Raw genomic sequence first — 12,309 nt, 5'->3', positions numbered from 1 at the left:
ATAGAGAAGGTACACTCTTTTACAAAAGTGTATAATTGCTGACGTACACTGATGTCATCGAAATCATTGGACATCAGACTGGATAAGAAAGCAAAGCAAGTGGTTAGTGAACGAGGCAAGACCAGATATCTCCTGTTATCAAACAAACAATCGTTGCATTCGCGACAGTCATAATTTCCAAGTCGTAGATACTTTTGTCTAAATTAAAACCAACAACTTTTGTTCTTAGGTGATACTTCGGACTGAGTAGGCAATTGAGAAGTAACGCCCTCTCTCGATGAACAAGGAAAACTTCACTCATCGTCAGTGTTACGAGTTATCGAGAGAATGGTTCTGCGGAAGATTTATAGACTGCAGTATTGGCCTGCAGTCGATGGAATGATAAGCTGTATGAAATATACGACGCCATTGACATATAATATGTATGTATCTAAGTGAATTAAGAGACAGCGGCTACGAATGGATGAAAGCACTCCAGTTTTGAGAGTAGCGACGCAGTACCTATCGAGGCAAGCAGAGAAAGACCTCCTTTCCGTTGGAAAGACCAGGTATAAAAGGATCTGGCTACCCTGGGAATCTCTAATTGGAGTCAAACAACTAAAAGGAAGAACGACTGGCGCGCTCTTGTAAATTCGGCTATAACCGCGTAAGCGGTGTCTATGCCAATAAAGAAAAAAACTCCTTGACCAGAGCCCAAAGGGCTGGTTACTAAGAGACTGCGTGGTTAACACCTCGGCAGAGCAGGCTCACATCACCGTATGCAGCTCTGCAGCAGAGAAGTTCTTGTTGAGATTAAAAGGGAATCCTATTGCGTCCCGATTTATATCGGTCAAAAAACAGCCGCACCTGACATTGTGAACAGACGCTGAGGAGGAAGCCGCTCATTGCGAGTCCGTCGCGTCTGGTTCTTTGTATTACATGCATGATGGGGGGGGGGGGGACACCTATTATTGAGAGCCGGTATCTACTCGCCACTGTTGCAGGGGTTTCATCGCTTAGCTGACTTTTATACCGTACTCTCCAATCCAACCGTTCCTCGTCAGGGGTTGCTTATTCGTCATAACTTATTTCGCAACTAACCTGCTACTACAAGCCATCCGGCTATCTGCGACCTCCCCATTAGCTTAGAGCTCAGCTGAAGAGTCTGGTCAGGGTTATCATCATCGACTCCACTCATCACTTACTCGACTGACTTAGATCTATTTAAAGGAGAAATTTATCAGTGTTTAATCAGCCTCTGTGTATGAGAATTCGCTTTCTTAATTAGTTCATAACTATAAGTAAATTTCACGTTTTTTTGTTATACTCTTACAGTAATGGTTTTATTTACAATTTACAAATACATTTATCTAGGTTAATATGTAAGTAAAGAACTTTTCAACACTGATTAATGTGTTATAAAAAGTATATGGTATATGTATATATATGCCTGAGTGATATTTGTCCAAAGTGAGTAAATGAAAATTTGCTAATTTCTTAAAGTAATGCGCTTTCTAGCAACGCAAATAAGACGAGAAATTCCGCTTATTTACTTTCCTTTCAGCTGAATCTTCTCGAATGGATGGGCTTCAATATAAGCCAGCGCTCTCAGAATATAATCTGGAATTGGTGGCGGCGTAGGCAAATGATCACCTTTAGGTTGATAACCATTTTCATCGGCTGTGTAAGTCAATTGTATGGGCTGACCCTCGGGTGAGGTATACGAGTATGAGCCAGCAGCATACGAGCTGCCAACACCGCTCTCTTGCGCCTGAATCCGATTCGACGTTGCGTACGCGTAATTGTAGCTGCCATCGGGATTCACTTCATTATCATACTTCAGGATAGTGGCGTGAGCATCCGCAGGATCACCAGCAGCGTAGGCGACGGCGAAAAGTGTTGTGGCGACAAGAAGCTGTGCAACAAAGAAGAGAAAGTGGATATAATGTTAACACAGGTAAACTGTAGTTGTTTGGAAGCCGCAGGCAAGCTTACCAATTTGAACATTTTGTTTTTCAATTGAGTTTGTGCTTGAAAATTTATCAAATTTTGTTTAGGTATGTAGACTACGAGGCTCTGCGCTGTCTTACGTTGTGGAGGTAATTCTGTTACTGATTTGCTATGAGCTTCTAAACACTTTTATATATTTCACAAGTGTAGACCCCTGGTGTGTGCTTCAAGCACAACTAGATGTTTCTGCGAGCGCTGCACCCATCGGTGCGCCCCAGCGCTATGTGCGTGTGTATGTGTGCACTACAATACCATCATTAGAAAAATGAAATATTGCCGATTATATGCAAATAATCGATCCGAGTATGAAGATTATGTCGATTACTATTTTTTCCGAAACACAATTGTTGTATGTGCTCGAAACCAGTTTATTTAACGCGCTTATCAGTTTGCAATTTTAATTTGACCGCGTTTAGTGAGCTTTCTGTTGCTTGCCGTTTTAGTATGTATTTTAGCGCCGCTATAGCACGAGTCAGCAGCTGAATAGTTGTAAAAAAACTGTTTATAAATGTAACGGCCGATACGCACACATAAACAAATAAATGCCAGATTATTTGAATTTATTAATCGGATTTAACCACAGAGGAGTCCATTGACGAAGCCAAAGCAGAACAACCGAATAATACGCTTTTAGAAAAATAATGAGTGTCATTATTAATATGCAAATCTGTCTCATCATGTTCGTGCTATGCAAATACACACATACATATATACATACACACATATAAACATCTGCATATACTTATAGAAATGTGTATTTCGCATGTTTTGACCATAGAAGTGTTACGCGTAAAATATTTCGAAAACATGCAGTTGACATGCATCGTCTTTTAGTTTTAGTGTTAGTTGTATTTGCATATCGGTTATCATATTTTGAACAGCATTTTTGCATATGCTTGTCGTTCATGTCACTAAACCCTTGAAATAAATGAGCAGCTATTCAGTGTGAGGAAAACAAATAGCAAAACTGTTGACTGCTGTCACAAGAAGCAAACATTTGTTTCTTAAGATAAATATTGTACATATATGAATGCATCAGTGATCATCAGTTACCATTATTATTTATGCATAAAAGAGGAAATAAAGTCTTCAAAGCGCCTAAAAGTATGCAAGAATATATTTCTCTTATGCTCTGCACAACGGTGAATTATCCAATGTGCCTTTCAATCTTCAGTTCTCCTTATGATCACTTCTGCAGTGATCAGTATACAAGTATGTGTACATTTCGATAAATGATCTTACTATTCCCTTTGCGATGGTAACAATCTGTGGAGCCAAATCTCCAAGTAGTAATGCTAACATCCAATAACTTAATTATAATATATAAATAATAGAGGAAGATAATAGGTCAATTACTTAACTTTGTATTGAAGTTTGTAATTCCCAGAAGAAAACGTCGAAGACATTATAATAAAGCTATATGTACATAAATATGTAGAACAAATCGCGAAGCAGAAGATCGGGCAAAAAACGTCTCAACAACCTCCGGCTCCAAATACCTAATATCCTCCCACTCCACGATGGTTGCGAATCTGCGCAAATTTTCTGAAACCCCAAAAGGCATAGAGATGGCTTTGCTGCTTCGCAACTATCAGTTCCCACAACTTCCCTCTGACAACTTTTCCCAAGCCCTAGAGACAGCCAGACTGCATAAGGTCGGCTAGAGACAAGACGGTAATAGCATTAGCCATAAAAAGATCTGTTTTGACTTACGCGACCAACGCAAAGGTAAGGATAATAACACTCTTGGTTGCTCAATCGGGCTGACCAAATTCCACCTGTAGTCGCACATAGGACGAATCGCACGGATTAGACAGCTGCCAGGAATTTATTCGTTGCAGGACGGCATCTTGCCAACATTTTTGCAACAAGGAGTGCAAGCTCTATTGCCACACCTGATGTGGTATCGCCTTGCGATGGCGTATATCTCAGAACTGTGGAGAATAGCAAATGTAATCTTTTAATGTAAACCTAGGGTATCTAGGTAAGAAGGAAAGATTATTCTCTGGTCAAATATTTTATAAAAGTCGTTGCAGCCTTTTTCTTCTACGAACATTGGACCAGAATCCTGCATTGCGGTGCGTTCCCATACCATAAAGAAGCTGTTTCGCACGAAACAGAGTTTGGGTAGAGAGAGTTATTGGCAAGGTCAGTAGGGTAATCTGGATTATTATTATTTTTTTTTTAAATTTTTTTTTCATAGACATTTTTATTCTACAATAGAACTTTTTCATATATCATGAGGTATGTACAATATATGTATATAATTTTTTGATTACATCTGTCGGTGAATGAGATGGGTTTTTTCATTGGCGAACACGATTTCTCATCTTTGGATTATCTGAAACACAAAAAACCAATTTTTTCTTAAAAAGTACGTGAATGGTTATCGTCATGAAAGAATGTAGTTAAATAAAAAGAAATTGACGTTTTTTTTTTAATTTTTCCGCATGTTTTTTTATATAAATTTTGTCATAACATTGGTAAAAAATTATGAATCTAATAGGGGCGATAGCAGGTGAACATTTAAAAAAAAAATTAAAAAACCGGTTGAGTAGTTCGACCGGAATCTTGTCCGCCAGATTAAAAAAGTGTTTTTTCAGAAAAATGCCATTAAAGTTTGAGTTTCTACATTAATTCTAAGCCGAAAATGCAAAAAAAAAAAAAAAAAAAAAAAAAAAAAAAAAAAAAAACCAAAAAAAAAAAAAAAAAAAAAAAAAAAAAAAACGAAAAAAGATTACCCTACTGACCCCTCAATTGGAATTCGAAATGGCTATCCACACCTAAAATAACCGAGCACAGAAGGCCATGCATCCTGACATAACCTTTCGCTCTACCCCAATAAATATTTGCGCTTCGATTTCCGTCCGATTCTCTTCGGGCTTATTCCCCACCAAGTTACAAGGCAGACGATTTGTCGAGTCTCTTACTCTATATATGAAGATGATCCGATCATTAACCTAAAAAGAGAAACACAAAAAGTTGCGATTTATTTATAACTTTTGTTCTGATATTCGGCCTCGAAGTTGTAATACAGGGTGGCTGATGAATTTTGCTACATTAAGAAACTCAAACAATTTTTTTTTTCAGTGTATGGAATTCATTTTTCTTTTATTGTAATATTAAATATAGTTTATGAACTGTGTATACGCTATAGCAATTCAATCTAAATAATTATCTGGTAGATATCATGATTGCCTTAGATCCTGCGAGCACTTGACAAATGCTATATGCTATAGTAGTCCAATTTCGACGGTTTGAGAAAAGCTGTTTAGAGAGAAAGGGACAAATACTGATCAATATCTCAAAAACTTTGGGACTTGTTTGCGTATATACAGACAAACCGACCGATTCAGGTCATGCTTGTCAGATATTAATGCATATACCATATTATATATTGGCTCTGACGTTTCTTTCTAGGTGTTATAAACTCGGTGCAAACTTAATATACCCTGTTCAGGGTATAAATATGTAACTTAACCATATTTCAATCAATTCGTAAGTGTATTTGGCTAATTATCCAGCAAAGACATTCGTTATTGAGCTCAAGTATACTGCAGATAATTAGCAAAGTACAGGCATCAAATATGCAAATTACTTAAGGCCTTCAATTTAGACTCTCGGCATGATATTTCCAGAAATGTATTTTTATACCCTGAACAGGGTATATTAAGTTTGTCATGAAGCTTGTAACACCCAGAAGGAAGGGTCGGAGACCCTGTAATACTTTATATAAATGATCAGTATGTCGAGCTGAGTCGATTTAGCCGTCYGTCTGTCTGTATATATACGAACTAGTCCCTCAGTTTTTAAGATATCGTTTTGAAATTTTGCAAACGTCATTTCCTCTTCAAGAAGCTGCTYATTTGTTGGAACTGCCGATATCGGACCACTATAACATATAGCTGCCATACAAAGTGAACGATCGGAATCAAGTTCTTGTATGGAAAACCTTCACATTTCGCAATGTATTTTCACAAAAGTTGGCACAGGTTATTTTCTGAAGCAACAATGATCTCCGAAGAATTTGTTCATCGGATTACTATAGCATATAGCTGCCATACAAAGTGAACACAAAGTTACTAACAGAAATGCACCTGTGAAGGGTATTTAGCTTCGGTGCAACCGAAGTTAACGTTTTTTTCTTCTTTTAAAAAATGTTTCGAAGATTGTAGCACCTTTTCAGATGTCGTATAACGCGAAATATGTACTCATTTTTAGTCCGCTTGTTTTTGTTTTTCATTGTATAAGTATAAATGCCGTGGCGTAGAAAAACAAGTTTATTTTATGGAACTAGTTCTCTAAAGTTGTGGAATATTCTTATTGAGGATGTAGGAGTTATCGCTTCTTCTTATGATTTATGTTAGTACGCGCAGTCGACGATGAATAGGCAGAATCTTTATATATGCGAGCTTGATTTCAATTAAGTAATTCCTTTCTTAAGATGCCATAACATTTGATAGAGCTTATTACTTAATAAAGAGTTCCCGTACTTTTTACCGAATAACAGGTCTTAATAAATACAAACATTAAACTGTATCGATTTGATTTTTTTTAGATTTTATAGTAATTTTCGTTGGACAATAGTATTTATTGATATTAGGAATAATATGTACAATGCAATGCTTTGAGCCTTGATGTAGGAACTTGTCCATTATTAAAAATAACTATTCGTCTTTTGGTTTCTTAAAAGTGTCTGCGTTGAGCTGGGCGACGCAAGTTCTTCACTTGATGGCTTGGTGCCGCCACATGATGGAATTGTTGCTGTGGACGTTGTTGCTGTTGCTGGTGTTGTTGCTGGTGTTGTTGCTTATGATGAGCAGCTTCCTCATCATATGGGTGAAGGCGAATATATTCCAAAGACTTGAGGATTTGTGGTGGAATTGGTGGAGGTGTGGGCAAGTGACTGCCTTGCGGTTTGAAGCCGTTCTCATCAGCCAAATAGGAGAGCTGAATCAGTTCACCTTCAGGTGAGTAGTAAGCAAAACCGCCGCTGGCATGATGACCACCGTAGCCTTCTTCTTGAGCGCTAATACCATTGGAAGTGGAGTAGTCGTGTTTGTAGCTGCCATCCTGGTTCAGTTGGCTGTTATGCTTCAGTGTCTCTGCGTGAGTACCGTGGCTAATGGCTCCGTGGGCAACACACGCTAGTGAAGCAATGGTGGCAATAATGATCTGCAAAAAATACGAGCATGTCTCAAATAAGTAAAATAATTATTTTTTAATCACAAAAACTCACAAATTTATTCATTTTAATTTAATAGGATTATCTTTGGGAAACGACTAAAGCAGTAGTTTGCTAATGAAGACACTAAATTGATTTGATGCAGATTAGCAAAAATCGCTCTAGTTTTATACGAAAAATTATTTGTCAACCTACATGATTCACATCAAAATGCTGTCAAGTTTGGCTTTTGTTATGCATATCATGCGTCAAGGCGTTAATCACAATCAGCGACTTGCGTATCGAGCTATAGCTTAGACAATTGAACCGGTGAACGCGTCTGCATATGGCTTGAATGGGTGTGGAACACGCCTAGTATAACATCGGTTTGCATATTTAGGGTTTGAAAGCAAAATGCGGTCAAATAATAATCGAATGTGAACAACATCACAAATGCACATATACATACAAACATATTCATATGACCACACATTTAGTCTGAGCAAGTGCATCGAGGGCTAATAAAATTAGCGAATGTAAAATATATAAAAACTAATTAAAATAACAGAAAAGCGTTTGTCTTGCTTGGTTAGGCATTATTAATTTTTGAATGAAACGCGCGCATACAAACACACACAAACTTAGTATGTGAACACTAGATAGAAAAAAAAATATTATCTTTTATTTGAAATTGAATGTAGCCATATATGAATACGAGATCTTTAAAGCTGCATGTTTCTTTTATGGTTAAATTTGGCACTAAATACGCTAGCAAATTTATTACTGACGTGTAAGTGAGTTCCAAACAAAGCCCATTTTCTTAATTATAGAAAATATATTTGACAATAGTGGTTATAACCTGTCAGGAAATGGAAACCCGCACAAAAATTAATTTTGGTGGTAAACAAAGCACGAAGTGTAAGAGCTTTCAAAAAGCGTCGTAAGTCATCGTAACATAATCAAACTTACATTTCAGAAGGGGATTATGAGTTAAAAAAAAAAATTCACACTTCGCATCAAAAATCGGAGAATAAAAATATTTGCACACAAATGTACATATTTTGTCTTATTTCTCTATTAAGTATGTTGGGAAGTGTTTCCTTTGGTTGCCGTTACACATTATTAGAATTAGAAATCCCTGATCCAAGTGAGGTACTTTTTTCAATAGTCTTTATAAAAACTCACGCTCTGTAAAGAATGTGCTTCGAGCGCTTCGCTCAACTTATGTTCAACATAATCGGCCTTTTGAACGTATTATTTGCACCATCATCACCCATCTTGAGACCCAGCATTTATTATTGGATAACTTTCGACCGAATAAATTACGTTCAGCAGGCAGTGAAGAAAAATATAGCAGCCGTAGCTGAGAGTTTACACCACGATCGTGGAGAGCCAATCCGGCGCCGTTCGCAGCAACTCGGACTGACGTATGGAACGACCTGGAGCATTTTACATCGAGATCTTAAATTGAAAGCGTACAAAATTAAGCCTTTCGATCTTCCCAAGCGACATAGCTTTATGGGCTCTGTAAAAGCTCCAAGAAGAGAACGTTTTTTCTCTGGTCTTTATAAAGTGTCCCGTTACTAAAACTGGGTAAAATCGGGTTCGGTTCCATAACCCCCACAATAGATTGGTGAGCCTGTGAGATATCTTATGAATTTCTTATGTCGTAATGGCAAAATTGTATGACATCGGGTAATAGTACCCGTAGCTCCAATATATCCAAAATAAGATTTCAAACTTGGCTTTATACCGTATATATTGAATGAATATTAAGGATCATAGAGAAAAACAGAAAATATTAATCATCTAAACTTGCTATGTGGTTTCTCAAAACTGTCTCCATTAAACTCTATGAAGTTTTTGAGCCTCTGATTGAGGTAGCTACAAAACATTCGGAGCATGAACGCATCAACCGTCATGCGGTGTGTGAGAAGTGATGTGAAAAATGATCCGTCTATGGCGGTTGGTTTTCGTGATTTCTTGAATGATAACTGGTAAAAAAATGGTTGTGTACCACTCAGAGTTTACTGTTCTGCGTTGTTCTAGCGGTATGGCTGCTATATTTCCAGTTTTTTCCATTTGCTTGCTTATATTTCTTAGTCGAATAATTTTTGTTTGAATCAGCTCATTTGGTATCCGTAAATCCGTAATTTATCACCTATCTAGATGTCATAGACGTGTTTCGAAGCAGCGCAGTCGTTTCCGAAACAGCAACTGATTTTGGACGACCTAGGTTTGACATGGAGTGATCTACGACCTTGAATGAATTCACCATACCAACGGTAAAGCAAAAATTGAATTAAGTTCATCGATGAATTGTTGTTAATCCACAGTGAATGTTGTAAAAAATATTTGCTGGAATATGTTCGCGATTTAGTTCCATTTTATGGCTGAGATGAATATTTAAAGTTACTGTAAAAAACATTAATAGCGCTTGTATGACACAACGTTCTGATTATGTGCACTTTATATTGAGTATGAAAGGGTTCAAGGAAGCGTATATTACATTACCGGTATGGTTATTAATTTTGGTAAGATAGCTTCTCATATCCTGTATCTGAAAACTTGTCTTAGGTTCTGGTCCGATATAATCATTGGAGATGTTTAACGAAATGTATAGCGAACAATTCTGATCTATTTTAATGCTGTGATTCATATGAAATAGAAGTGGTTGTAGTCCCATATTGCAATACAAGAATAACAAGGAAATGAAATTGATCGATCTACCTTAAAGTGGGCGGTGCCATGCCCATCGTAAATGTTCATGTCGATTTGCGAATTACGTCACTATTGACAGCTATATATTTGAAAAAGTTAAGAGCTTTTTGTATCTCGGAACCAGCATAAATTCCACCAATAATCTAAGCACAGTAACTTTTTGCCAACTGGTGATGCTTTGAGCTCAGTAGGGAATTGAGAAGCAGATCCTTGTTTCGATAAACAAAAATTACGCTCATGATGATGAAAAAGCACTTCGAGAGAGTTGTCCTCCGCAAAAATCTTTGAAGACGTCCGAGTAAGCGATGAGCTCTATGGCGATAAGGATATGGTTAAGAGCATAAAAATCTGTCGAAAGACCTGATTAGGCTATGTTGTTCTCCTGGAAGACCCATGGATGGACAACAGTAGCAAGGGCGCCCACAAATTCAATGGAAGGACCAAGTTCAGCATTAGGGTGGGTCGATTCCGGACTTTTTTCGTTTCGGGATTTCTAATAGTGCGGAAAACTTGCCTTAGTACTTCCTGATTCCAATGCAACTTTTTGTTTTGAGATGGGATTGCATCTTCAACCCCAACTCCCGCCTTGAAATTTCGGAAATTCAATGGTATATGTGATCATGGCCGTAGGACGAACCTCGCAGCTCTCAGCTAACCTGTATTGGTCACCCAGAACCCACCGCGTGGAGGTGGCTGCTCTTCGGGTTCCTCCCAAGCCCAACCCAACCAACCAACCATATGTCAGGCTTGTTTTAGTCTGAATCTGTGTCAAATTTATTGATAAAATCAGATTTTGTACTGAACTTTGGCACTTGTTGCCTAGATTTCAGTGTAGAGCAAAGAAGAAGAAGAATGAGAAGACATGGGATGAGTTATTAATCATACGTAAAAATTTGTGAGCAATGCATTTTTGTACTAAAAGATTGGCACTCTTTTAGCAAGCTAGTCTAATATATAAGATAAGCTGTGACATTGAAAAAATCAGTATTTTTCTTTTAAGTTGAATAAATATGAAACCTTTTGTGAATTTAATAAAATTTAAGCGCTTTGTTATTTCTTCAATATCTACTAAAAGAACTGCGTTTTTATTTTTTTGCTATCTTTTTTAGTTAAAAATGTATACTCATTTATGTTTGAAAATATATGTTGGGTCAAATAAGCTGTGAGCCACTGTATATGTTCCTGTTACTCTTTTAAGTACCACTCGTAGGATCAGGATTATCTTTAAATTGTATCATAAATAAAAAAATCAAACAATCAAAATGAGAAACAAGAGGCTGAGGCTAGAGATTAACAGTTTACGGATGCAATAAGTTGACGAAAATATCAACAACAACACGTTTTGATTTTAAGAATGTATTTTATTATCATTTTATAACAAAAATCATGATTTATATGTACAATACAAACTAATGCTATTTATAAGCGAATTGTGCAGACTTGCAACCAAACCAACGAAGACAACAATCATTTTTTTCGATTTCAACAAAAGTAAAAAACCCATTTACTCATTATATGTATATATGTTTTTATATGCGTGTAAGCTCCTACATTATATGCATGTATGTGTATATGGACTTATTCATTTACGGACTTAGAATTGAGCTTGGCCGCTAGCTCCCTTGCGGTCCTCCTGCTGCGGATGTGTGCGAATATATTCAAGCGCTTTGAGAATGGCCTCAGGTATTGGAGGTGGTGTGGGCAAATGTTCGCCAGCCGGATGGAAACCATTCTCATCGGCAGTATAGCTCAGCTGAATGAGCTGACCATCTGGCGCATAATAGGCTGAAGAGCCGCTCGCATAATAACCGCCTACACCGGATTCGCCAGCAGCAATGCCATTCGAAGTTTCATACTGATATTGGTAACTGCCATCCTCTTTCACTTCGCTTTTGAAATTACGCGTCTCGGCAGCGGCATCGTATTGATCAGGACGCGCTGCTACGAAGTGGTTGCAATGACAGAGTATGATGGTGGCAACGAATGCAATGGCAATGGAAGTGGTGGTCTGTAAGTAATTCGTTGACAATGTACATTTATGAATGCAACGCCTTTTCATTCTTGAAAACTGGAAATATACACGAGCTCTCGCTCTCAACACTTACTGTTTTTGACATTTTGCTGGTTGGTTGGTGTTGGCTTGTTGTTGAAATAGATGCTTCTGCCTCGAAAGTTTACACAAGAATGAATATGTGTCCAAGTGTCCACTGCCGCATTTATAGTAACAAATTGTACCAGTTTCTTCTGTTTCACTTCGAACTGTTTCATTGAGTCGCTGAACCAGATTGTACCTTTCTGGAGAAAAAACACGATTACTACGAAACGATAAATAAAGCCGAGATGAGCAAAAAAAAAAAAAAAATTAAATTAAAGCACAAAAATTAAAGCCGAGCTGCACAGTGGCCACCATTGTAGTGCATTTTCATTTTTAAATT

At 37.5% G+C, this 12,309-nt stretch overlaps 3 protein-coding genes across 3 annotated transcripts; all 3 read right to left on the bottom strand.

The window, feature by feature from the left end:
* Positions 1 to 1,302: 1,302 nt before the first annotated feature.
* LOC108977161 (pupal cuticle protein Edg-78E-like) lies at positions 1,303 to 2,111 on the bottom strand. The gene is made up of 2 exons (XM_018946735.1): positions 1,975 to 2,111; positions 1,303 to 1,894 (listed from the first exon to the last, which is right to left on the bottom strand). The coding sequence occupies exons 1-2, from the start codon at positions 1,984 to 1,986 to the stop codon at positions 1,529 to 1,531; spliced, it is 378 nt and encodes a 125-aa protein (XP_018802280.1). The 5' UTR covers positions 1,987 to 2,111; the 3' UTR covers positions 1,303 to 1,528.
* Positions 2,112 to 6,559: 4,448 nt separating this feature from the next.
* LOC108977171 (pupal cuticle protein Edg-78E-like) lies at positions 6,560 to 7,306 on the bottom strand. Its single transcript, XM_018946746.1, has 2 exons — positions 7,229 to 7,306; positions 6,560 to 7,164 (listed from the first exon to the last, which is right to left on the bottom strand). The coding sequence occupies exons 1-2, from the start codon at positions 7,238 to 7,240 to the stop codon at positions 6,676 to 6,678; spliced, it is 501 nt and encodes a 166-aa protein (XP_018802291.1). The 5' UTR covers positions 7,241 to 7,306; the 3' UTR covers positions 6,560 to 6,675.
* A 3,979-nt stretch (positions 7,307 to 11,285) lies between these two features.
* LOC108977172 (pupal cuticle protein Edg-78E-like) lies at positions 11,286 to 12,044 on the bottom strand. The gene is made up of 2 exons (XM_018946747.1): positions 11,980 to 12,044; positions 11,286 to 11,882 (listed from the first exon to the last, which is right to left on the bottom strand). Exons 1-2 carry the CDS (start codon positions 11,989 to 11,991, stop codon positions 11,469 to 11,471), a joined length of 426 nt encoding a protein of 141 aa, XP_018802292.1. The 5' UTR covers positions 11,992 to 12,044; the 3' UTR covers positions 11,286 to 11,468.
* Positions 12,045 to 12,309: the final 265 nt, after the last annotated feature.

This window comes from Bactrocera latifrons, unplaced genomic scaffold, assembly GCF_001853355.1.
Source record: "Bactrocera latifrons isolate USDA-ARS-PBARC rearing strain unplaced genomic scaffold, ASM185335v1 scaffold_85, whole genome shotgun sequence".
NCBI lineage: Eukaryota > Metazoa > Arthropoda > Insecta > Diptera > Tephritidae > Bactrocera > Bactrocera latifrons.
This window is presented reverse-complemented; position numbering and strand designations above follow the sequence as displayed.